At 50.6% G+C, this 26,170-nt stretch overlaps 1 protein-coding gene across 3 annotated transcripts in view; it reads right to left on the reverse strand.

The window, feature by feature from the left end:
* COL5A3 (collagen type V alpha 3 chain) overlaps positions 1–26,170 on the reverse strand; it is a 52,332-nt gene that overhangs the window by 18,757 nt on the left and 7,405 nt on the right. For 2 of the 3 annotated variants that reach the window (XM_035284227.3, XM_035284228.3), the window contains 35 exons: positions 25,220–25,336; positions 24,978–25,124; positions 21,265–21,312; positions 21,152–21,193; positions 20,545–20,607; positions 19,788–19,862; positions 19,609–19,692; positions 19,388–19,444; positions 19,239–19,292; positions 18,810–18,863; positions 17,067–17,120; positions 16,934–16,987; positions 16,694–16,747; positions 16,340–16,384; positions 16,166–16,219; positions 14,876–14,920; positions 14,682–14,735; positions 13,954–13,998; positions 11,381–11,434; positions 11,234–11,278; positions 11,036–11,089; positions 9,049–9,093; positions 8,888–8,941; positions 8,649–8,756; positions 8,171–8,224; positions 3,966–4,019; positions 3,019–3,063; positions 2,728–2,781; positions 2,560–2,604; positions 1,919–1,972; positions 1,764–1,817; positions 1,282–1,335; positions 1,050–1,157; positions 810–899; positions 508–561 (listed from right to left, as the gene is read on the reverse strand). In XM_035284227.3, the coding sequence (XP_035140118.3) occupies positions 508–561; positions 810–899; positions 1,050–1,157; positions 1,282–1,335; positions 1,764–1,817; positions 1,919–1,972; positions 2,560–2,604; positions 2,728–2,781; positions 3,019–3,063; positions 3,966–4,019; positions 8,171–8,224; positions 8,649–8,756; positions 8,888–8,941; positions 9,049–9,093; positions 11,036–11,089; positions 11,234–11,278; positions 11,381–11,434; positions 13,954–13,998; positions 14,682–14,735; positions 14,876–14,920; positions 16,166–16,219; positions 16,340–16,384; positions 16,694–16,747; positions 16,934–16,987; positions 17,067–17,120; positions 18,810–18,863; positions 19,239–19,292; positions 19,388–19,444; positions 19,609–19,692; positions 19,788–19,862; positions 20,545–20,607; positions 21,152–21,193; positions 21,265–21,312; positions 24,978–25,124; positions 25,220–25,336 (2,172 nt within the window). The remainder of the gene's footprint in view (positions 1–507; positions 562–809; positions 900–1,049; positions 1,158–1,281; positions 1,336–1,763; positions 1,818–1,918; positions 1,973–2,559; positions 2,605–2,727; positions 2,782–3,018; positions 3,064–3,965; positions 4,020–8,170; positions 8,225–8,648; positions 8,757–8,887; positions 8,942–9,048; positions 9,094–11,035; positions 11,090–11,233; positions 11,279–11,380; positions 11,435–13,953; positions 13,999–14,681; positions 14,736–14,875; positions 14,921–16,165; positions 16,220–16,339; positions 16,385–16,693; positions 16,748–16,933; positions 16,988–17,066; positions 17,121–18,809; positions 18,864–19,238; positions 19,293–19,387; positions 19,445–19,608; positions 19,693–19,787; positions 19,863–20,544; positions 20,608–21,151; positions 21,194–21,264; positions 21,313–24,977; positions 25,125–25,219; positions 25,337–26,170) is intronic. The other variant, XM_078360509.1, reaches the window with a different exon arrangement.

Genomic DNA, 26,170 nt, shown 5'->3' on the forward strand with positions numbered 1-26,170 from the left:
AAGTGCTGGGATTACAAGCATGAGCCACCACGCCTGGCCCAAGAAAAAGGGTTTTTATATGTTGGTGGCCAACACACAGGTAAGTATTTGTTGGATAAATTGTCTCATTGAGGCTTGTGATCATACTTGAGATGAGGCTTCTCATCATGGCTATTTTACAGACAAGGAAACTGAGGCTTGCCAAGGAATACAACTGCCCAGCCAGTGAGCAACAGAACTGATCTCGGCTCACTACAACCTCCACCGCCCAGGTTCAAGAGATTCTCCTGCCTCAGCCTCCAGAGTAGCTGGGATTACAGGCATCCACCACCATGTCTGGCTAATTTTTGTATTTTGAGTAGAAAGAGGTTTCCACCATGTTGGTCAGGCTGGTCTCAAACTCCTGACCTCAACTGATCCACCCACCTCGGTCTCCATCATGGGTTTTATCACGACAGTGTCAAGCTTCCAAGACACCTTGAGTCCCCTCCACCCTGCCCCCTCCCCAGCACATAGGGTTATACTTACATTGGCCCCGACGGGCCCTGGGGGTCCCTTGTCACCCTTCAAACCAGTAGGTCCCTGAAGGAGGAGATAATTTACAGTCAAGAGACTCCCAAGGGTGTCCCCAAGTCCTGTTTTCCTCTAGGGGGAGCTCACAGTCCTCACTCCTCTCCTGAGCTTTGAGGGGTCTGCCTTTCCCAGTTCCCGCCGCCATCTTTTTTCTTTCATCATTTCCCCTACTCTAAATGCCATTCCTCCATCCCCCTGCGGCCCCCCATCCTTTCCTTCTCTAAGGGACAGGCAAGAGGGTTTCCAAAGATACTCACTGGGTCCCCAGGGGCCCCCTTGGGGCCAGGAAAGCCCCTGGGTCCAGCTGGCCCTTCCTTCCCAAGGGGTCCTGGTGATCCTAGTTCCCCCTGCAGAAGTGGAAAGGCGGGAAGTCAAGCTCCAGGGAGGGGCTGTCTCCTCCCAGTCTGTGACTCAGGGCCCCTTCCCCACGAGACTGATTCTGAGCCCTTGGTTGATCTTGGATGTTCAGCCACGATCTCCAGTAGACAGTGTCTCACCTTGGCTCCCTCTCTGCCTTCCAGGCCAGGAAGACCTTGTTCACCAGGAGGTCCAGGGGGGCCCGGAGGCCCCCTTTCACCCAGAGGTCCCACTTCTCCTGTCTTTCCCTGGTGAGGAAGAAGGCTCCTCTTGAGTGAGGGTGGCCTGGGGGAGATGCTCAGGTGTCCAGCTGCCTTCTAAATATCCCCCAACTGGTACAAAACAAGGGAAGTTTAAGGAGTCCACGCTGACCTGAGGGCCCAAGACACCAGCTGGTCCAGGCGGGCCTGTCTGACCTTGGAAGCCCTAGAGAGAAAAATTAAATGGTGAGAGGGGGTGTTACATGGGAAAGGGATGGGGGAGGGGGAGACGGGAAAGGCCTGATAGGATCAGGAATCTGGCCAGGCGCAGTGGCTCACGCCTGTAATCCCAGCACTTTGGGAAGTCGAAGTGGGTGGGGTCACTCGAAGCCAAGAGTTCGAGACCAGCCTGGCCAACATGATGAAGCCCCGTCTCTACTAAAAACACAAAAAATAGCCAGGCATGGTGGCACACGCCTGTAGTCCCACTCGGGAGGCTGAGGCAGGAGAATTGCTTGAACCCCGGAGGCGAAGGTTGCAGTGAGCTGAGATCGCCCTACTGCACTCTAGCCTGAGCGACAGAGCGAGACTCCATCCCATTAAAAAAAAAAAAAAAAAAAAGGATCAGGTATCAAAGGTTGAGGGGTTACTCACCAATTCTCCTCTCTGTCCAGGGTGCCCTGGTCGTCCATCTTTACCTTGGTGACCCTGGGGGATGAGGTAGGAAAGAGTTGGGGCACAGATACAGGGCTTCCTCCCTTCCCACATCCTCCACCCGCCTGATCCACAATGAGGGTGACGTCACTCACAGGGGGGCCCTTTGGCCCGGGGAATCCTGGAGGGCCTTGCAGACCAGGGAGGCCCTGAAATGGAACTGAAGTCATTATCTCATCCCTCCTGCCTGACTGCCCACTCCCTGAGCCAGACACAGCAACAACAGGAGCCAGCACATACTGAGTGCTTACTGCCTGCCAGGCTCCGCATAGCAAGTCATTTTATTAACTACTGCAGCCCTTTAGGATGGAGACTAAGGTTACTTCCATTTTACAGAGGAGAAAACTAAGGCACAGAGAGGTTAAGTGTCTTGCCCAATGTCACACAGTAGGTGAGTGGCAGAGTCAGGACTTGAACTCATGGCTCTCTGACTTCAGAGGCTGTGCTCCTTCTTTTTTCTTTTTTAATGATGGAGTCTTGCTCTGTCACCCAAGTTGGAGTGCAGTGGTGTGATCATAGCTCACTGCAGCTTCCATCTCCTGGGCTCAGGTGATGCTCTCATCTCAGCCTCCCGAGTAGCTAGAACTACAGGCAGGCACCACCATGCCCAATGAAGCTGTGGTCTTCCCACTGCATTATAATATCTCTTCATCTCCTGGGCTTGTCCTCCACTCAGAGTCTCTCTCTCTCTCTCTCTCTCTCACACACACACACGCACACACGCACACACACTCACCTTTTCTCCAGGGATGCCAGGGGACCCGTCCTGGCCCACATCACCCTAGGACAGAGTAAATGAGACTCAGGCCCCAGAACAAACTCAACTGAGAAAAATTGGGAGGGACTAGCTGAGCCTGGGGCCTGGGGGGCCTTGATTGCCCAACCATCCCCAACCATCCCATACCTTGGGGCCTGGTTGCCCTGTGGCACCTGGTTGCCCCCTCTCTCCACGGGAGCCCTGAGTAAAAAAAAAAAAAAAAAAAAGGCAAAGATCAGATGTGAGGTGGTGGGGGAGCCTGGGAGATGGGACCGAGTCTTCCAGGTCCCCTCCCCTTGTGACTCCCTCTCCCACCCCACCAGGGTCATTGATATAACTGAAACCCTTTCCCTGCCCACTGATGATCCCTCCACCACCTCTCCTTCCCAGCCCTGTCCTGAAGTCCCAGCGGGGTAGGGGCACTCTCTATTTTCTTACTGGTGGTCCCCGCTCTCCTTCCAGCCCTGGCTGTCCTGCCTTTCCCTGAAAATAAATTGTAAGAGAGAAAGCAAAAGAGAATTAGAGTGCGAAGGCAGGACAAACACAAAACGGCACCTAGTCACAGACCCAGAAAGGTGTCAGCCACACATTCATTCACAAGCCTTTCAGTCATACACATACACACAAATACAACTTACACTCACAGCCACGCAAAGATCACAAACACACAATTACAGCTCTCATTGCATCTACAGAGTCCAAATGTGCAAGCATGTTTGCCTACAGACATATATTTATCACAGCTGTGCAGTATGCATACATGATTGCTTGCAATCATGGCATGCATTTGGCAACCCATAGCCTGAAGATGAGACAAAGAACTCATCATACAATAGATCTTTTGTACACATGTATACCCCTGTAAACACATGCATGCCTGGATTCATCTGAGGACCTTGTCCTGGTAAGCACAGCAGCATACGTACACTCATGTACATGTATACAATGTTCATTAACACTATTACAATACACACATAGCAACATGAATACAATACATGCCTGTATACACATCACTCAGTGTGCACAGAAGCACACACGTGTATACACATGTCCTTTCACATGTGTGTACAAGCTTCTTGCACACATTTATGCCCACCACCATGCCCTTGTTTGCCCAGGCACAGGCCTGCAGGCTGCAGTACTCAAACCTTGTCTGATCTATATTGAAAGACAGATGAAACACACATACATGTACTTATGGTCATATTTACAGTAATACCATGTGTGATCACTTACATGTGTCATGCATTGCATATAATAGCATGTGTGCACATAAGTGCTTCCAGGCATAGACACAGACACCCAGGGTCCACCATCATCAGGCACGTCCACACATGCTGTTCCCCTCGGACAAGCCCCTCTCCCTTACCCTGGTCATGACTCACCGACTTCCCTTTCTCTCCTATGGGTCCCAGGGGCCCCGGAAATCCAACGGATCCCTGAGTGGAGAGAATTAGAAAGAAGACATGAGGGTAAAGAGTGAGTGGTGCATGGAACTGACCCCTCATACCGTCCTTTGGGGCATTTCCAGGTCACTGATTCCAGAAGCTTCCTTGGTCTCCAGCCCCAGCCTCCTCCAAGGCAGCCCTCTTCTCTCCTCTCCCTTCCTCTCCTCCCTTCTTATTTCTCTCCAGCAAAACTGGCCTCCTCGATGTTCCTTGGGCACAGCAGTATGTTCCTGCTTCAGGGCCTTTGCACTGGCTGCTCTCTTTGCCTGAAATGCTGTTCTTCTAGGTCTCCACACAGTCAGCCACTCCTGGCCATTTAGGTCTCACTCAGATGTCACCTCCTGAGAATGCCTTTCTTCCGCCATCCTGACTTTCACACATTGCCCAAGTCACCCTCTGTCTGTCACATTGTGCTATTTTGTTTTCCCAAGAACTCTTGCATTGAAATGACTCTTAGTCACTTATTCAATGCCTGTTTTCCTTCACTGGGACATAGCTCACTGGTCTTACTCCCCACTGCCTGGCACACAGTGAGTGCTTTTTAATATTTGTTAACTGACTCCAGTCCATGCCGGAGGAACCTTCCCTCCACTTGGGGGAAGACATCAGAAGCTCTGCTATCCTCTCACACTCTTCACTGTGCAGACTGAGTTCAGATCAGAAAAGAGATTTGCCAAGTCACCTGGGTGCGGGTGGCATCCAGTCTCAAATTCCATTCCAGGCTCCCTCTACCCTCCCTTCCCATCTAGGGGCTCCATGGTCCCTATACTCATTTTTTTTTCCTTTTCTTTAGAGACAGAGTCTCACTTTGTCACCCAGGCTGGAGTGCAGTGGTACAATCATAGCTCACTGCAGCTTCCACCTTCTTGAGTCAAGTGATCCTCCTACCTCAACCTCCTGAATAGCTGGGACTACAGGTGCACACCACCATGCCCAACTAATTTTTAAAATAATTTTTTAATAGATATGAGGTCTCACTGTGTTGCCCAGGCTGGTCTCGAACTCCTGGCCTCTAGTGATTCTCCCACCTCAGCCTCTGAAAGTGCTGGGATTACAGGTGTGAGCCACCACAGCTGGCCCCTACGCTCTTCAAGGATCCTGCACACATGCACACAAGGACTTTCTAAAACCTTAGTCTGTGCCAAGTACAGTGGCTTATGTTTGTAATCCCAGCACTTTGGGAGGCTGAAGTAGGAGAATCACTTGAAGTTGGGAGTTTGAGACCAGCCTGGGCAACATAGCAAGACGCTGTCTCTGTAAAGAACTTAAAAAACCATTAGGCATGGTGGTGTGTGCCTGTGGTTCCCAGCCTCTCAGAAGGCTGAGGCATGAGGACTCTTGAGTCCGAGAATTGGAGGCTGCAATGAGCTATGATTGTACTACTGCACTTGAGCCTGAATGACAGAGTGACACCTTGTCTGAAAGAAAAGAAAGAGAAAAAGAAAAGAAAGAAAGAAAAAAGAAAAGAGAGAGGGAGGGAGGGAGGGAAGGAAAGAAGGAAGGAAGGGTGGAAGGAAGGAAGGAAGGAAGGAAGGAAGGAAGGAAGGAAGGAAGGAAGGAAGGAAAAGTTATCTATTAAAACTAAGTTAAAAGATTTTCCCCGATCATTAAAAAGAAAAAAGAGCCGGGCGCGGTGGCTCAAGCCTGTAATCCCAGCACTTTGGGAGGCCAAGGCGGGTGGATCACGAGGTCAAGAGATCGAGACCATCCTGGTCAAAGTGATGAAACCCCGTCTCTACTAAAAATACAAAAAATTAGCTGGGCACAGTGGTGCGTGCCTGTAATCCCAGCTACTCAGGAGGTTGAGGCAGGAGAATTGCCTGAACCCAGGAGGCGGAGGTTGCGGTGAGCTGAGATCACACCATTGCACTCCAGCCTGGGTAACAAGAGTGAAACTCCGTCTCAAAAAAAAAAAAAAAAGAAAGAAAGAAAGAAAAAGAAAAAAGAAAAAACTAGTTAAAGGGAAAGGATTCAACGTGAAGGGAAATCACACACACACAAAAGTGCTGCCAAATTCAATGTAGTTCCATAGAGCAAAAATATGGAACTCTGAGGATTCTGCACTAAAATATCTTCCCAAATGTCTTTTTTTTTTCTTGAGACAGAGTCTCACTCTGTTGTGTAGGGTGGAGTAAGTGACATGATCTCAGCTCACTATAACCTCCAATTCCTGGGCTCAAGCAGTTCTCCTGCCACAGCCTCTGGGTAGCTGGGATTATAGGCGCCCTCCACCATGCCCAGCTAATTCTTGTATTTTTAGTAGAGATGAGGTTCCGCCATGTTGGCCAGGGGGGTGGTGAACTCCTGACCTCAGGTGATCCACCCACCTCGGCCTCCCAAAGTGCTGAAATTACAGGTGTGAACCACTGTGCCTGGCCCCAAATGTCTTTATGTTCCTGCTCTACTCTGTAGAAACAGAACTCATCAGTGATATAATATGGATATAGTTTAGGCAGAAAAATGAATCTCATCAGTATCCTCACCCATCGAAACACTGGCAAACAAATGTTGTTTTTATGTAAGAATGTTTCTGCATAAGTACATTTGACTACAAGTTATAATTAATTCAAGATATGTAAGATGTGTATTTCATGATTCTATGATTCTCCCCCTTAACTGACTGTTGGTGAATGAAACTTAATCATGTCAAATAAAAGGATTCTACAGTTTTATAATCATTGTCATTGTCACCATGATCAACATTATTGTAATCAAATTGATGAGGTAGAAATTACTGGGATGTTTCACAGCAGAGAAAACAGGCTCAAGAAACTTGCCCAATATCACGTGGCAGGTAAGAGGGTATTTGAGCCCAAGTCTGTCTGATGCCAAAGCTCATTTTTTTTGAAATGAAGGAAGGCTCACTCCATTGCCCAGGCTGTAGTGCAGTGGTGCAATCTCGGCTCACTGCAATCTCCGCCTCCTGGGTTCAAGCAATTCCCTGGCTCAGCCTCCAGAGTAGCTGGGATTACAGGCACCTGACACCATGCCTGAATAATTTTTGTATTCTTAGTAGAGATGGGGTTTCACAATCTTGGCTAGACTGGTCTTGAATTCCTGACCTCGAGATCCACCCGCCTCAGCCTCCCAAAGTTCTGGGATCAACTGTGCCCAGCACCAAAGCTCACTTTTTGAAAAATTTTTTTGAGACAGAGTCGCCCAGGCTGGGGTACAGTGGCTCCATCATAGCTCACTGCAGCCTCAATCTCCCTGGGCTCAGGTGATCCTCACATCTCAGCCTCCCAAGCAGCTAGGTAACTGGGACCGCATTTGGCTATTTTTTTTTTTAAGATGGTATCTCCTTTTATCACCAGGCTGGAGTGCAGTGGTGCAATTTTTTTTTTTTTGAGATGGAATTTTGCTCTTGTTACCCAGGCTGGAGTGCAATGGCTCACCACAACCTCCGCCTCCTGGGTTCAAGCAATTCTCCTGCCTCAGCCTCCTCAGTAGCTGGGACTACAGGCGCGTGCCACCATACCCAGCTAATTTTTGTATTTTTAGTAGAGACGGGGTTTCACCTTGTTGACCAGGATGGTCTCAATCTCTTGACCTTGTGATCCACCCGCCTCGGCCTCCCAAAGTGCTGGGATTATAGGCATGAGCCACCGCGCCCGGGCTAGTGGTACACTCTTGGCTCACTGCAACCTTTGCCTCCTGGGCTCAAACAATTCTGCCTCAGCCTCCCGGGTAGCTGGGATTACAAGTACCTGCTATCAAGCCTGGCTAATTTTTTTGGATTTTTAGTAGAGATGGGGTTTTACCACATTGGCCAGGCTGGTCTCAAACTCCTGATCTCAAGTGATCCATCTGCCTCTACCCCCACAGTGTTAGGATTACAGGCATGAGCTACCATTCACAGACACATCTGGCTAATTTTTGTATGTTTTTGTAAAGACAGTGTTTTGCCTTGTTGTCCAGTCTGGTCTTGAACTCCTGGGCTCAAGCAACCCTCCCACCTCAGCTTCTCAGGGCTCTGGGATTACAGGCATGAGCCACTATGCCTGGGCAAAGCCCATATTTTGCATTCTTTCAATGACCCTTGGGGTGGGCAGCTCATCCCCCAAGACCACAGCCTGGGCCCCCAGATGTTAGTCTCTGAATCCTGCCCATCTCCAACTCTACCGCCAGCTCCAGCTTCCTACCTTAGATCCAGGACGTCCTGGATAACCTGGGAGGCCTGGCACCCCAAGCTTGCCCTGCAGAGAGATTATGAGACAAAGGTGAGAAATTGCAACCTGGAGGTCAGAGGCAGAAAGGTCAGGCTGGCTGGGGCATGGCGAACGGGCTAATGGAATGGGAGTTGGGGCAACAAGTTTCAAGTCCTGGCTCCTGCCTGCTAGGGGCACATCCTTGGGCAGGCCATTCAGCCATTCCAAGCCTCAGTTTTCCTTGTCTGTAAAATGGGATGAAAATGCCTATTGCATGTGGCAGTTATGGAGATAAACACCTAAGTTACGTGCAATAAATTGTTCTGTAATGCTGAGCTGAGGAATCAGGATGACAAGGTTGGTAGCAGCCTCGTGATGTCGGAGGCATAATAAAAGGGCAAGGGCAAAGGGCAGAGGGAGAAGGCTGGGGACACCCTGACTGTGGGAGGCTGGAGGGTGGAGAGTCATTTACCTTCTCCCCAGCTGAACCTGGGGGCCCCTCCTCGCCAGCCAGCCCCTCCTGCCCCTTTGGCCCCTCGGGACCATCCTCTCCCCGGGGACCTGGGGCTCCAGGCTTCCCCTGGAAGAGAAAGGAGAATCTTTAATATTAATCTTTTGTCCTTCCTGCTCTGTCTAGCTCCAGGTCATCCCCTTGCTGTCTTCCTCCAGCCCCATAGAACCACACCACCCCTCATCTGCAGCTGGTCTTACCCGATCACCTTTGAGCCCCACGTCACCCTTGAAGCCCGGGAAGCCGTCCTCTCCCTGGTGGGAGAGACAGAGGCTAGCAGTGAGGGCCTCGGGGAAGGGATGCCACCAGGACCCTATGACTGGGGGGTCCTTCTCCCAGAATGAATTCCTTCTCTCCTCACCTTCTCGCCTTTCTCCCCCTGGAGGCCCCGGTTCCCTGAAGTGCCCTGAAAAATAAAAAGGCTCTCAGGCCTCTGCCCTGCTTAAGAAGGACCCCAAACTCAGTCCCCTGCTCTAAAGCAGCCAGGACAGTCCCCAAAAGGATGCTAGGCAGAAGCTGGGAGGGACAGCTTCAGAAGAAATGATCTTTCCCCGGAGTCCCCTCCCTCCCCACTGGAGGCCTCCCAAGGTCATCTGTGCGGGGGTGTGTGGGGACAGCCAAATTTCCAAGTAAGTGATTCCGGTCTCCTGGAGACACTTTGTCCACAGTTCCTTCTGGCAGGAGAAGGCAGATGAGCATTCCAGGCCCGGACCTCATTACACAGGCAAAGGAATGTTCCCCACGCCAGCTACAAGGCGACTCTGTGCTTGGCTAAGGAGAGAACGCTCAGTGCAAGTCTGGATGCTGCTCACACCCAGTTCTGAAAACTGTACTTGGCTACGATGTATCTGAGCTCAGCAATGAAACGGCACTTGGATACAATATAGCCAGCCACAGAGAAATTCACTTGATCAAAATGTAATTGGGCTGATGGCCCCACAACAGTTGCTCTCTAGCTTTGGCTACAATGTAACCAAACTCAGCTACAACATGGGGGTCAATTAATGGAACTGCAGGCTGGGCATGGTGGCTCATGCCTGTAATCCCACCTTTTTGGGAGGCAGAGGCAGGAGGATCGCTTGAGCCCAGGAGTTTCAGATCAGCCTGGGCAACATGGGAAAACTTCATCTCTACAAAAAGTACAAAAAGAAGAAGAAGAAAAAAAAAAAAGCCGGATATGGTGACATGCACCTGTAGTTCCAGTTACCCAGGAGGGTGAGCTGGGAGGATTGATTGCGGCTGGGACTCCAGGCTTCATGAGCAAACTGATGGTGGCACTGTATTCCAACAATGACAACAGCCCTGTCTCAACCACCATCATCATCATCAAACGAAAAAACTGCCAAGCCTGATGGCACATGCCTATAGTCCTAGCCATTCAGGAGGCTAACGTGAGGGGATTACTTAGCCCAGGAGTTCAAGGCTGCAGTGGGCCAGTATTATGCTACTCTACTCCAGCATGGTCAACAGAGAAGGCTAGGTCTCTCTAAAATAAAACATTTTAAAAAATGATTTTTAAAATGTAACTATGCCTGGCTACAATGTAACTCTGAGGGTGATGCTTGCCAGACTCTGTGGCCTGCTGCAGTGTAGCTGATTCCTTGATTACAGTGTGACAAAGCTTGTCTAATGCACACATGTTCAGGTAAATTACATCTGTACTTGGCTACAATGTCACTGGACTCAGCTTCCATATGAACGTGAACTCTAATGCCCCTGTACCTCTATTTAGCCAGGGTGCAGCTCTTGGCTTAACTCAGCATTACTGTGCTTGTAGATTATATGGTTCTGAGCTTGGGTTAGAACACAATTCTCGGGCCAGGTGCAGTGGTTTACAACTGCAATCCAGCGCTTTGGGAGGCCAAGGCAGGCAGATCACCTGAGGTCAGGAGTTCGAGACCAACCTGGCCAACATGGTGAAACCCTTCCTCCACTAAAAATACGAAAATCAGGCAGGCGTGCAGGCACATGCCTTTAGTCCCAGCTACCTGGGAGGCTGAGGCAAGAGAATTCCTTGAACCCGGGAGGAGGCAGAGGTTGCAGTAATCCAAGACGGCTCCACTGTACTCCAGCCTGGCCACAAACTCTGTCTCAAAAAATAAAGAAAAAAAAAAAAAAAAGAAAAAGAAAAAGAAATGTGTTCAGCCTCTAATGGGCTTAACTCTTCTCAACAAGGTGACAACCACACTGTAAGGCTGTCCTTGGCTGTGCAGCTCCAAACCCCACTCCCACTACATCTGGCCTGTGTGATTCCCTTCTGCACACATCCAGAAGTTTCCAATGGAGCTGCATCCCTGAACCCAAAGCTGGTAAATCACTCTTACTTGCAAGCCCCCAATATCACCTACCTTCACTCCTCGAGGTCCAGGATAGCCTGGAGGGCCTGCCGACCCTGGTGGACCCTGGGAGAAAGACAAGGTCAGTGCCATTCTAGCCAATCCTTTCCACATTCCGAGAGCCTCCATCATTCTCCTCTGTGGCCCGTGACTCCAGGCCCTGCCTCCTGACCCTTGTTCCCAATCTTGTCTAACCTCCTGGTCACTCACCTGGACTCCTTTCTCTCCCGTGGGGCCCTCATGGCCTGGGTGACCCTGGGGAAGAAACATTCTAAGTTATCAGAGGCCAAAATTTGCCATTCCAATTCCCAAGCTTCCCCTTTCTCCTTCCTCCTTTTCCCAGCTCCTGGTTCTCACCGGAGGGCCATCAGCTCCTGGGAGGCCTGGAATTCCTGGGTTTCCAGGGGGACCCTGAAAGAAGATGAACAGCAGGGGAAAGACAGGCGTTCAGAGCCCTGGAGCACCACCAGGATCAGATCTACTCAGACATGCAGCCACCTCAAGGTTAAGGAAGAAGCAAACCCCACTGGCCAGAAAATCTCTCCCAGCTCTGCTCAAGCTTGCTGTGTGACCCCAGGCAAGCCCATTTCCCTCTCTGATCCTCAGAAATCCTTTGCCTCTGGGAGGGTTGCAAGGGGAACATAAAGACAGTACAAGATTGATGGCACAACAGGATGACTATGTCAATAATTTTTTTTATGAGATGGAATCTTACTCTGTCACCCAGGCTGGCATGCAGTGGCATGATCTCACCTCAGTTTTCTGCAACCTCTGCCTCCCAGTTCAAATTATTCTCCTGCCTCAGCCTCTTGAGTAGCTGGGACTACAGTGCCTGGTCAATTTTTGTAATTTTATTAGAGGAGGAGTTTCACCATGTTGGCCAGGCTGGTCTTGAACTCCTGACCTTAAGTGATCAACCCACCTCAGCCTCCCAAAGTACTGGGATTACAGGCGTGAGCCACCATGCCCAGCTTCAGTAATAATTTAATTGTACATTTAAAAATAACTAAAAGAAGCCAGGCACAGTGGCTGACACCTGTAATCCCACCAATTTGGGAGGCCCAGGAGAGCAAATTACCTGAGGTCAGGAGTTCGAGACCAGCCTGGCTAACACAGTGAAACCTCTTCTCTAATAAAATTGCAAGAATCAGCTGGGCATAATAGTGGGCACCTGTAATCCCAGCTATTCGGGAGGCTGAGGTAGGAAAATAATTTGAACTGGGAGGCAGAGTTTGCAGAAAACTGAGGTCACGCCATTGCACTACAGCCTGGACAAGAGTGAAGCTTCGTCTCAAAAAAAAAAAAAAAAAAAAAAAAAACCCAAAAACAAACTAAACTAAACTAAAACTAAAAGAGTACAATTGGGCTGGTGTGGTGGCTCATACCTGTAATCCCAGCACTTTGGAAGGTGGAGGTGGGAGGATCATGTAGTCAGCAGTTTGAGACCAGCCTGACCAGCATGGTGAAACCCCATCTCTACTAAAAATACAAAAATAGGCCAGGCGTGGTGGCGAACACCTGTAATCCCAGCTACTCAGGACGCCAAGGCAGTAGAATTGTTTGAATCTGGGAGGTGGAGATTGCAGTAAGCAAAGATTGCACCACCGCACTCCAGCCTGGGCGACGGAGAGAGACTCTGTCTCAAAAAAAAAGGGCCAGGCATGTTGGCTCATGCCTGTAATCCCAGCATTTTTGGAGGCCAAGGTGGGCTGATCACCTGAGGTTGGGAGTTTGAGACCAGCCTAATCAACATGGAGAAACCCAGTCTCTACTAAAAATACAAAAAATTAGCCAGGTATGGTGGCAGGCACCTGAAATCCCAGCTGCTCGAGAAGCTGAGGCCAGAGAATTCCTTGAACCCAGAAGGCAGAGGTTGCAGTGAGCTGAGATCGCATCATTGCACTCCAGCCTGGGCGACAAGAGTGAAACTCTGTCTCAAAACAAACAAAAAAAGTATAATTGGACTGTTTGTAACACAAAGGATAAATGCTTGAGGGGATGGTTACCCCATTCTCATTTTCCATGACATGATTCTTAGGCATTGCAGGCCTGCCTCAAAACATCTCATGTACTCCACAAGTATGTGTGTATATATATATATATATATATATATATACATATATATATATATATATACATATATATATATATTTATATGTATATATATATATTTATATGTATATATATATATATATGTATATATATCCCTACTATGTACCCGCAAAAATAAATTAAATTAAAACAGTGCAAAAGACATGTTGAAACAGAGGCTTCCCAACCACACCCCTTTCTTTAAGAATGCCAGCTGGGCAGTATGGCTCTTGCCTATAATTCCAGCACTTTGGGAGGCCAAGGCAGATTAGTTGCTTGAGCCCAGGAGTTTAAGAGCAGCTTGGGCGACATAGGGGGACCCCATTTCTACCAAAAAGAAAACAGCCAGGCATTCTGGCTACTCAGGTGGCTGAGGTGGGAGAATCACCTGAGCCCGGGGAAGTCAAGGCTGCAGTGAGGCACCATTGCACCACTGCACTCCAGCCTGGGCGACATAGTGAGAAATAAATAAAAACCAAAAATAAAAGATATGTGCAGAAAGAAGTCTGTCTGCCAGCGAAGGCGGAAGCAGATGTCCCAGGAAACAAAGATGAGACCACAGGGCCTGTGCATCTTGGTAATACCTTCTGTGACAGGCTTCTGTGGGCTCTCTGTATCCTGACAATATCCCTTATGTGAGCTAGCCTTGGTGGGTTTCTGTTTTTTGCAACCAATTCTTCCTCAACAAGGACACTTTGTAACTCTGGGCTGGCTTAGGGAATGTCGCAATTTATCACTATCCAGAGCTAACAGAGGAGCCCTGATGGGAAGATTTCCCTGGCAACAGAGTTGAAGGAAGGAGACTTGAGGAGGTCATGGTAGGTGGAACTGTCATTCACCTTCTCCCCAGGAGTGCCGATGAGTCCCTGGGGGCCGGGGATTCCCTGGGGACAGAAAAAAGAAGATGTGGGAAGGCATAAGAAAGAAGGATTATAAATCATTCTATAATAAAGACACATGCACACATATGTTCATTGTGGCACTGTTTACGATAGCAAAGACCTGGAACCAACCCAAATGCCCATCGATGATAGACTAGACAAAGAAAATGTGGCACATGTACACCATGGAATACTATGCAGCCATAAAAATTGACAAGTTCATTTCCTTTGTAGGGACATGGATGAATCTGGAAACCATCATTCTCAGCAAACTGACACAAGAACAGAAAACCAAATACTGCATGTTCTCACTCACAGGTGGGTGTTGAACAATGAGAACACGTGGACACAGGGAGGGGAGCATCACACACTGGGGTCTGTTGGTGGGTGGGAGGCCAGGGGAGGGACAGTGGGGGGTGGGGAGGTTGGGCAGAGATAACACTGGGAGAAATGCCTGGTGTAGGTGATGGGGGGATGGAGACAGCAAAGCACCATGGCACGTGTGTACCTATGCAACAACCCTGCAAGGTCTGCACACGTACCCCAGAACTTAAAGTACAATAATAAAAAAGACGAAGAAGAAGAAAAGAAAGAAGCAATGAGTGCAGAGGTTGGGAAGCCTGGGCATGGCCTAAGGTCTTAACTGACCACTCCCATGCCCCATTATTGGGAAAAATAGTTCAAACCTGGGACCCGTGGTTTCCCTGTTGTCCTGGAGGGCCTGGTTCTCCTGGAGGACCCTAGGGAGAAAGTGGGGTTTCAATGAAGCTGAGAGGGATCATGGTGTTGAGGCATCAGTCAGGGAAGGGAATAGGGATGTGGACAATCGGGGGGTCTGAGTGTCAGAAGGATCAGGGGTCAGAGGGCACAGGGCACGTACCACATGGCCTTTGGCACCAGGAGCACCGTCAATTCCAGTTACACCCTAGGAGAAAAAAGAAAGTGAGACCAGGACAGAGCAATAAGCTGGGAGCCTGAGTCTGAGACACCGAGAGATACAGGTGGAAAGGTGAGCGGAGCTGGGTGCGGTGGCTCATGCTTGTAATCCCAGCACTTTGGGAGGCTGAGGCAGGCAGATCACCTGAGGTTGCAAGTTCAAGACCAGCATGGCCAACATGGTGAAACCCTGTGTCTGCTAAAAATACAAAAATTAGCTGGGTGTGGTGGAGCATGCCTGTAATCCAAGCTAATTGGGAGGCTGAGGCAGGATAATAGCTTGAGTTTGGGAGGCAGAGGTTTCAGTGAGCAGAGATCACGCCATTGCACTCCAGCCTGCGCCACAAGAGCAAAACTCAAGAAAGAAAGAGAGAGAGAGAGAGAGGAAGGAAGGAAGGAAGGAAGGAGGGAAGGAGGGAAGGAGGGAAGGAGGGAAGGAGGGAAGGAGGGAAGGAGGGAAGGAGGGAAGGAAGGAAGGAAGGAAGGAAGGAAGGAAGGAAGGAAGGAAGGAAGGAAGGAAGGGAGGAGGCCGGGCACTGTGGCTCACACCTGTAATCCCAGCACTTTGGGAGGCCAAGGCAGGTGGATCATGAGGTCAGGAGCTCGAGACCAGCCTGGCCAACATGATGAAACCCTGTGTCTACTAAAAATACAAAAAATTAGCCAGTGTGGTGGCACGTATCTGTAATCCCAGCTACTCGGGAGGCTGAGGCAGAATAACTTGAACCTGTGAGGTGGAGGTTGCAGTGAGTAGAGATCACGCCACTGCACTCCAGTCTGGGTGACAGAGCAAGACTCCATCTTGGAAACAAAGAGAAAAGAAAAAGAAAGAAAAGTTAGCAGGCAGAGAAGCCAGCAACAGAAATGGACATGCAGAGGGCAGAAAAGTGAGGAAAAAAAGATAGACAGGGGCCAGGAATGGTGGCTCAGGCCTGTAATCCCAGCACTTTGGGAGGATTGCGAGAGGCCAGGAGTTCAAGATCAGCCTGGACAACATGGTGAAACCTTGTCTGTACTAAAAATATAAAAATTAGCCAGGCATGGTGCCAACACCTGTAGTCCTAGCTACTTGGGAGGCTGAGGCACGAGAATCGCTTGAATCCAAGAGGCGGAGGTTGCAGAGAGCCAAGATCTTGCCACTGCACTCCAGCCCGGGTGACAGAGTAAGACCCTATCTCAAGAAAACAAACAAACAAACAAAAAGACAGGGATGCAGAGAGCCAATGACACTCACCGGGCGACCCACGACGCCAGGGGAGCCTCTGGGGCCAATCAGTCCTCGGGGACCCTGAAAGGAAGCAGGCAAATTATCTCTACATGGCCTTGTGAGTTCTAGGGGGCCTTTGAGTCCTGGGGCTGACTCCCTCCCCTGCACCAAGCAAGGGGCCCAGGGATCCCTGATACTCACCGGCTCCCCAGCCTGGCCAGTGGGCCCTGGAGGTCCCTCTGGTCCCTGTGTGAAAGCATCATTACTTGGGAACAGGAAGGTACAACCCCCAGAGAGCCACCTCCCTCATCTGGGCAGCCCTTTCCAGGAAGTCTGAGTTAGACCAAGATCCCTGGGAACCTGCAGACTAAGTGCATGGGATTCCATTCAGGCCCCTGACTCCAATCCTGGACCTGCAACTCTCACCTCCTAACCCCACAATTTGTCCCCAGCTCTCAAGCTGGCCACTGTGACCTCCAGATCTTCCTCTCTGATTCTCATTCAGGCTTCCAAACTTACCCTCCAAACCAGGCCCTAATTCTCTTCCAAACTTACCCTCTCACCATCCTCTCCTGGAGGACCAGGTTGTCCCACGTGGCCAAAGTCACCCTGAAGCGAGGAACAGAGAAGAGTTCAGAGTGCAAGGGTGTGGGTGGAGAGGCCAGTCCCCCTGGGAAGGCAGATGGGGTGTGAGGAGTGAAGACAGGCCTCATGACTCTGATACTGAGGGAGGAGAAGGGGGCTTGAATATTGGGAGGAGGTCTTGGACCTCAGGGAGGGACCTCACACACTCACCCTTTGGCCCTTCTCACCAGGCAGCCCTGGGAGGCCATCGAAGCCACGATCACCCTGTCCAGAGACACCAGTGAGCCTTGAACCCATAAGGCTGACAGCCCCCACCGAGTCTTGTCTCAGCTCCATCACCTACCTTAGGTCCAGTGTCCCCTGGGAGGCCCCGAGCCCCGTCTGCTCCAGGGCGGCCCTATGGAGAAAGTGAGCCCAGAAGTCAAGGGTGAACCTCCCCTGTACCTCTCCCCCAAAGTCGGAACCCAACTTCTTCATCATCCCATCATCTAGATTTTTGTTTCTGAGATGGGGTCTCACTCTGTCACTCAGGCCGGAGTGCAGTGGCGCCATCTCAGCTCACTGCAGCCTCAGCCTTCCGAGTAGCTGGGACCACAAGTGCATGCCACCATACCTGGCTAATTCTTTTGTATTTTTGGTAGAGATGGTGGGGGTTTCACCCTGTTGCTCAGGCTGATCTCGAACTCCTGAGCTCAAGCGATCCACCACCTCAGCCTCCCAGACTGCTGGGATTATAGGCACGAGCCAGCATGCCCAGGGTAAGATACTATCTTTTAAACTGTATTTATGCATTTTAGAGCTGAGGTCTTGCTCTCTTGCCCAGGCTGGTGTCGTGGCATGACCATGACTCAATGCATCTTTAAACTCCTGGCTCAAGCCTCCCTCCCACCTCAGCCTCACAAGTGGCTGGGACTACAGGTGTGCACCACCATGCCTGGCTAATTGCTTATTTTTATTTTGTGTAGCTACTGGGTTTTGCCATGTTGCCCAGGCTGGTCTGAAACTCCTGGGCTCAAGTCATCCTTTCACCTCAGCCTTCCAAAGTGCTGGAATTACAGATACGAGCTGCTGTGCCATGGCCGGTTTATTTATTTATTCCTTTTTGAGATGCAGTCTCACTCTGTTGCCCAGGCTGGAAATATATATAAAACCATGGTCACATGTCACTGAACAACAGGGATATGTTCTGGAAATGCATCAGTGGGCAATTTCGTCATTGTGTGAACATCACAGAATGCACGTACACAACCCTGGATAGTCCTGCCTACTACACACCTCGGCTATGTGGTATAGCCTATCGCTGCCGGGCTACAAATTTGGACAATAGGCGACTGTACTGAATACCACAGGCAATTGTAACACTGTAGTGAGTATTTGTATGTCTAAACATACCCAAACATAGACATGGTACAGTAAAAATGCAGTGATATAATTTCATGGGACCATCACCTTATTTATTTATTTTTTTAACTTTTAATTTTTTTGAGACAGTCTCACTCTGTGGCCCAGCCTGGAGTGCAGAGGCTCACTGCAACCTCCACCTCCCGGATTCAAGCCATTCTCATGCCTCAGCCTCCCGAGTAGCTGGGTTACAGGTGCAAGCTGCCATGCCCGGCTAATTTTTGTAATTTTAGTAGAGACGGGGTTTCCCCATATTGCCCAGGCTGATCTCAAACTCCTGACCTCAAGTGATCCACCTGCCTTGGCCTCCCAAAGTGCTGGGGTTACAGGCGTGAGCCCCCGTGCCCGGCCAATCATCTTACAAGCATCATTATATCATTATGTGGTGCATGACTCGATCTGGAATCGGCCTCCTCGCCATTTCCTTCAGTGTGGTGGGCCTCTTTCTTGCCATGCTGCTTCTTCCACTTCCCCACCTGTTCATCTGTTATAGTTCAGATCCCAGGGCAAGCAAGCCCTTCCTGACTGTGCAGCCTGCCACACACTCAGTGGAGCTGCCATTCCTTGCCTTCCGCACTCTTGTCCCACTCATGACACCAGCGGACCCCAAGGTCACAAAGCCAAGGCTCGTGTTGGGTGTTGAGGGATGGATAAGGGGTGGTCTGGGAACCTGGCTGTCACTCACCATCTTGCCCACTCGGCCAGGGGGTCCATGAGGTCCCTGTAGACCTCGGGGACCCTAGGAGAAAGAGAAAAGGAGGAAGGAAAGGAAAATAAGAAGGAAAAGGGACTTATTTTATTTAAAAAAAAAAAAATTAGAAATGGGGTCTTGCTATACTGCCCAGGCTGGACACCTGGGCTCAAGTGATACTCCCTCCTCAGCCTCCCCAGCTTGGAGGGACACATTTATTTATTGTAGAGATAGGGTCTCCCTATGTTGCCCAGCCTGGTCTTGAACTCCTGGCCTCAAGCAATCCTCTCACCTTGGCCTCCCAAAGTACTAAGATTACAGGCATGAGCCACCATTCTCTAGGAAAGTCAGTAATTGCAAGGCATTTTGGTCCGGGGGGAAGGCGCTTCCCATCCGATTCCACCCCATCTCCGCCAGTCTCACCTGTGGCCCTGCCACTCCCACCTCTCCTTTTAGACCTGGATGTCCGGGAAGGCCCTTAAGGGAAGAGAGATGGAGGAGTGTGGTTTGAAGGAAACGATCCTTCTCTTCAGATGCATGCACCGCCTCCTCCATGCAGCCCCCTTACTCACCACGGGGCCTGGGCGCCCGGTGAGCCCCACTGGTCCAGGGGGGCCTTTCATAGAAAGCTGGAAAGACAGAGTCAGAGCCTGGGGTCTTCCACAAGACCCCCAAAATTCCCCACAGAGGCATCTACAGGAGAAAAATATCCCCCTTCTGCCCAGCCCCTCCTTACACGAGGGCTCTGTCACTCTCTGGGGTTCCTCCCACTGTGTCCACGCCCCCCACTCACCTGGGTCTGCTGCAGAACTGCCTGAGCCTGGGCCTGCTGGAAGGAGACTTGGGGTCCTTTAAAGGAGCCACCTGCAAACTGGAACTGGGGGGAATTTAGTGGTGAGAGGAGCCCCGGGGAGAGGCCCCCTCCTGGATCAGGACTCCACTCCCCAAGATTGGGCCACTCCATCTCCTTACCGGCATCATGATCACTGTGCCCGGTGGGCCCCGGATCCCGTCAATGCCGGGGATTCCTGGGAGGCCAGCAGGGCCCTGAGAGAGGGACGGGGGCAGAGAGATGAAGACAGGGAGAGAGGAGACAGAGAAAGTGAAGACAGGGAAGGCAGAGAAGGATGAGACAGGAAGAGAGAGGAAGGGAGAGATGGAGAGACAGACAGAATCAAAGAGGGATCGTGCAGCAGAGAAAGAGAGAAATAGAAGGGGAAAGGAAAAGACAGATGGAGACAGAGAGTCACAGAGAAGAGGAGGGAGAGACAGAGAAGGATGGAGGTAGAGGGATAGACATACAGAGAAACGAGACAGAAAAGGCAGGGAAAGAGAGACAGAGATGGAGAAATAGAGGCAAAGATAGAGATGGAGGGAGGGAGAGAGACAGAGACCAGCAGAGAGACAGAAGAGAGATGAAGAGACAGAGTCACAACAGGAGAAAGACAGAGATGAAAGACACTCAGAAACAGAGAGAGACAGAAGAAAAGCAGAGTAGACCCCAGAGACACAAGGGGAGCCAGAGTAGTTAACAGATGGGAGACAGAGAGCAGAAGACACAAGGGGAGCCAGAGTAGTTAACAGATGGGAGACAGAGAGCAGAAGACGTCAGTGCCAGGCCTGGGATGGTGCTCCTGAGTGCTGTGCCCACAGATCCGTGTTCAGACCCTCATGCTCCCAGCCCAAAACCTCACTCCTCTAAGGATGCACCCCAGGGGTAGTCTCTTACCGGTAGTCCAGGGTCCCCAGGGAATCCTGGGGGTCCAGGAGGGCCTGAGGGGCCAACCACCCCCTGTTGGGGACAGAGAAACAGGAGTCACAGGAAGTGAAAGTTTGAGCCAGGCTGACTTTCAACCTACCACTGACTCTGACCTCAGGCTGACCTACCTACCCTAGTACAGACCCCCTCCAACTCCCCTCACGCAACGCTGACCCTCGCTCACCCCCAACACTACTCTCTCACCCCTACTCTTTTTAGAGACAGTCTCACTCTGTCTCCCAGGCTGGAGTGCAGCAGAATGATCACAGCTCACTGCAGCCTCCAGCTCCTGGGCTCAAGAAATCTTCCTGCCACAGCCTCCCAAGTAGCCAGGAGTATAGGTGAGTCTCACTATTTTTTTTAAATAGGTGGCTATTTTTTAAAGAGATGGGGTCTTGCTATATTGCCCAGTCTCTATGTTGTTTATCCTCCCTATTTTGACTCATCCGTTAAGCCTCAAATGTCCACTACCTTCCACTTGGCCAAGCAATATTACATCCCAACTCCTCACTCCAGGGGCACAAACACCCCTCTGCTGAAAGGGAAAGACTGGAAGAAGGAAACAGACATGACTTACTCGGGGTCCTGGGGCTCCTGGAGGTCCCTCAAATTGCTGCCCCTGAAGGGAGAAATGAGTGTGACCCCTGTCATCATGAACCCCTCAACCCCCTCGCAGTCCAGACCCCTCACCTGTTCAATCACTGCCGGCTCTCCTTTTGCTCCTTTCTGTCCAGCACCCTGGGGCGGGGTTGGGGAAGATAAGAGAAAAGAGATGTGAACTTGGACATAAACCCCTCAACTATCCGATCTCTCTCTCTCTCTCTCTCTCTCTCTCTCTCTCTCTCTCTCTCTCACACACACACACACACACACACACACGGGGTCCACCCTCAGAGCCCTCTCTGCTCTCCTGTAACCAATACGCACTGAGAAGCTCAGCCCCCCGCATCCACCTGCTGACCCTGCATCAAGGTGAGGAGCATGAACTCCAGGGCCTGCTGCCCAGTAGTGATCCTGCATCTGCCTCTTACTAACCAAGTGATGTTGGGAAACAGTCAACCCTATGATCACTTACAGGTCATTGGTCCACTTGTAAAGCCAGTGGATGAATGATGACTGTGTATATTGCATGCAAAGATGAATGAATTAAAACAATGCTTGGCACACACCAAGCGCTCCAGGTAACAAGGTAACAAGGGCAAGTTAGTTACAGCCATGTGCCTCCCCTGTGGAACACCAAGCCTCGCTCCTTCCTTCCTTCCTTCCTTCCTTCCTTCCTTCCTTCCTTCCTTCCTTCCTTCTTTCTTTCTCTTTCTCTCTTTCTTTCCAATGGAGTCTCGCTCTCTCCCCAGGCTGGAGTGCAATGGCATAATCTTGGCTCACTGCAACCTCTGCCTCCTGGGTTCTACCAATTCTCCTGCCTCAGCCTCTTGAGTAGCTGGGATTACAGGTGCCCACCACCACGCCTGGCTAATATTTGTATTTTTAGTAGAGACAGGTTTCACCATATTGGCCAGGCTGGTCTTGAACTCCTGACCTCAGGTGACCCACCCACCTCAGCCTCCCAAAGTGCTGGGATCACAGGTGTGAGCCACTGTGCCTGGCTCCTTCTTTCCTTCTTTTTGTTTTTGAGACAGGGTCACTGTATTGCTCAGGCAGGATTTTCCTTTTTTTTCCCCCTCCCTCCCTTCCTTCTTTCCCTTTCTTTTTTTTAAGACAGGGTCACTCTATTGCCCAGGTTAGAAGGCAGGGGTATAATCATGGCTCACTGCAGCCTCGATCTTCTCAGACTCAGGTGTCCTCCATCCCTCATCAGCCTTCAGAGTAGCTGGGACCACAGGTGCACGCACCATCATGCCCAGCTAATTTTTTTTTTTTTTTTTTTTTTTAAGAGACAGGGTCTTGCTATGTTGCCGGGGCTGAATTCAAACTTCTGGGCTCATGTGATCCTCCCAAAGTTGGAATTACAAGTGTGAGGCACTATGCCTGGCCTCTTTTCTTTCCTCTAGAGACAGGGTCTTGCTCTGTCACTCAGCCTGGAGTACAGTGGTATGATCACAGCTCCCTGCAGCCTCCACCTCCCAGACTCAAGCAATCCTCCCACTTCAGCTGGGACCACTCTTGGGCTCAAGTGATCTTTCCACCTCAACCTACCAAATTGCTGAGATTATTGGTGTGCGCCATAGTACCCAGCCTCAGTTACCTCTTGATTTCTACCCTCTTCTCCTCCCCCTACCCTTAACATAAAAAGATCCTACCGGCCAGGCACAATGGCTCACACCTGTAATCCTAGCACTTTGGGAGGCTGAGGTGGGTCGATCACCTGAGGTCAGGAGTTTGAGACCAGCCTGACCAACATGCCAAAACCCTGTCTCTATTAAAAAGTACAAAAATTAGCTGGGTGTGGTGACACCTGCCTGTAATCCCAGCTACTCAGGAAGCTAAGGCTGGACAATCACTTGAACCCCAGAGGTGGAGGTTGCAGGAACCTGCTTTTCCTCCCAGCCAGCAGAGGGAGCCATCATGGATGGAGGAGGCGCTGAGACTGGCTGGCCCAGGAGCCCAGTGGTCAAGGTCCGACACTCAGGGCCAGCACCCCTGCACTCCAGCTTGGGTGACAAAGCAAGACTCTGTTGCAAAGGAAAAAAAAGTTTGTACTGACTTAAGGTGGTGCTTCAGAACAACAGTCCACTGTCTTCTTGGTTTGCTGTGTGTTGGAATAAGCCCGCTTTTCCTCCCACCAATTCTCATCTCTCTTGTTTTCCTTTCAAACATCAAGCCACTGAGCTTGGGTTGTTACATCAAAAGTGTATCCACCTTGCTCCACCTCCAGCAGCAAGGCCAAGACAAGCATGTCCCAAATCGGTCCACTTCTCTCCCTCCCTCCCTCCCTCCCTCCAATCTTCCTCCAGGCAGGTCACTTTCCGGACTGCGGACTGTGGGCGTCGGGCTCCCCTGCTGCCCCTCTGGCTCCCTCTACTGTCCATGTGCCATTCAGCAGCCAGAGAGAGTTTTTTGTCAAGAGATGGGCAGGACGGTGAGGGGGGTGGTGGTCTCACTATGTTGCTCAGGCTGGCCTCGAACTCCTGGCCTCAAGCGATCCTCCTATCTCAGCCTCTCAAAGCACTGCAATTACAGGCGAGGGCCACCGCCCCTGGCCCAGAGGGAGCTTTTAAAGCTCCAATATCGTATTCTTTCACAAGTGCTCAAGCGGCTTCTCCTGGCACTTGGACTAAAAGCCAAAACTCCAAAAAGCCAGAGTCAACTATCAGTAGAGTGCCTGACATAAGCAGCTGCAGAAGTCAAAAGAGAGACTGAGGCCTTTCGCAGCTCCAGGTAAAAATCCCTTCTAAGCCCACAAGATGTGATAAAAGCAAATAAATAAAATAGCACAGGAACAGAAAACCAAATACCACATTTTCTCACTTATAAGCAGGAGCTAAATGATGAAAACACATGGACACATAGAAGAGACCAACAGACACGGGGGCCTGGTAGAGGGTGGAGGGTGGGAGGAGGGAGAGGGTCAGTAAAAATAACTAATGGGTAACAGGTTTAATACCTGAGTGATGAAGTAACCTGTAGAACAAACACCCATGACACAAGTTTACCTATGTAACAAGCCTGCATTTATACCCCTGAACTTAAAAGTTAAAAAATAAAAACATTTAAAAATTAAATTAAATTAAACATATATAGGCCGGGCGCAGTGGCTCATGCCTGTAATCCCAGCACTTTGGGAGGCCGAGGCGGGTGGATCACGAGGTCAAGAGATCGAGACCATCCTGGTCAACATGATGAAACCCCGTCTCTACTAAAAATACAAAAAACTAGCTGGGCATGGTGGCGCGTGCCTGTAATCCCAGCTACTCAGGAGGCTGAGGCAGGAGAATTGCCTGAACCCATGAGCTGAGATGGCGCCATTGCACTCCAGCCTGGGTAACAAAAGCAAAACTCCTCCTCAAAATAAATAAATAAATAAACATATATATATATGTGTGTATATATATATAATTTTATTTTTATTTTTATTTTTTTCTGAGATGGAGTCTCACTCTTTTGCCCAGGCTGGAGTGCAGTGGCACGATCTTGGCTCATTGCAGCCTCCACCTCCTGGGTTCAGGCAATTCTCCTGCCTCAGCCTCCTGGGTAACTGGAATTACAGGCAGCTGCAACCATGCCCGGCAATATTTTGTAATTTTAGTAGACATGGGTTTCACCATGTTGGTCAGGCTGGTCTCAATCTCCTGACCTCAACTGATCCACCCGCCTCGGCCTCCCAAAATGCTGGGATTACAGGCTGGAGCCACTGCACCCTGCCTAAATAAATACTTTTTTTTTTCAAAAATTTTAAAAAAGGAATCCCAGGTTTTTAAAACCTAACCCCAGCCACCTAGACTCACAGGAAAGATCTGGAACTGAGTCTGAGATGGGTGTTCTGCTGCCCGGAAGTCAGGCCCCATGGTGGAATCACCTCCTTCTTCATCTTCCCTGGTTGCCTCGGTCTCTGGGGTCCCCAGCTCGGTTCCACTGTCAGGGTCCAAGCTTCCCTGAGAACATTAGGACAGACCAAAGTTTCCCCTAACCTCCTTATTGTCTGCCACCCCCAACCCTTGGGGTCTCCCCACTTCCAGCCCCAACCAACCTCTAGGATGGTGGTGGCATTGAGGCCAGTAGTCACAGTGGAGGTGATGACCAAAGGCATGGGGGTCGGAGGCAGATTTGGAGCCGGAGTCTCTGTCTTGGGGATGTCAGTGGAGGTCTGGAACAGGGATGGAGGCAGCCTTGGGCCTGGGGTCAAGGCAATCAAGACATCATCCCCAGGAGCTCCCAGTCTGGGGACAGGGCCAGAGAAGGCTCCCCAAAGAGCACCGAGACAGAAGTGTGCTGGCTGGACCAGGGCTGCCAGCAGAGGGAGCCGTCATGGATGGAGGAGGCGCTGAGACTGGCTGGCCCGGGAGCCCAGTGGTCAAGGTCAAGGTCCAACACTCAGGGCCAGGCTCCCAGAAGCCTGTCCCACATGTCCTCTCCCAAGGCAGAATTCAGCGGCCAACCAGCCAGGCCACAGTCAGAGAGGGAGTGGTGACTCCTTCTGGCCTGGACAGCTGCAGAGGAACTGGGTCAAGGCAGGGGTGTGGGGGAGGGGTGTGGGAAGAGGGTGGTAGGGTCCCAGGTGAGGGGACGAGGCTGAGGAAAAGGCTAAAGAAGGGCCCACTACTCCTGGGGTCTGCATTCAGGGCCAAGAAGATCTGGAACTGAGAGGCAGTGCAACCAGTGACACCCCCCCCAGCCACAGACCCCAAGCAATGACCCCCACCCAGGACCCCCCAACCCAGTGACCCACCAAGAATGACCTGCATCAACAGAACCCAATGATTCTAGAACCAGTGACCCATAAACAATCCCTCCCACTCCCATCAATGGCCTCAACCCATCACTCCTCCATTCAGTGATTTTCCCAACCAGTAATCTCAACCAGTGACACTACCTTGACTATTAGCACTAACTAGTGACTCTCCAACTAATAACCCCCAACAGTGACCCCTAATCAATTGTTCCTGTAATCAGTGATGCTTCAGCAATGAACATCCATACA

Source organism: Callithrix jacchus, chromosome 22 (genome assembly GCF_049354715.1).
Source record: "Callithrix jacchus isolate 240 chromosome 22, calJac240_pri, whole genome shotgun sequence".
Taxonomy (NCBI): Eukaryota; Metazoa; Chordata; class Mammalia; order Primates; family Cebidae; genus Callithrix; species Callithrix jacchus.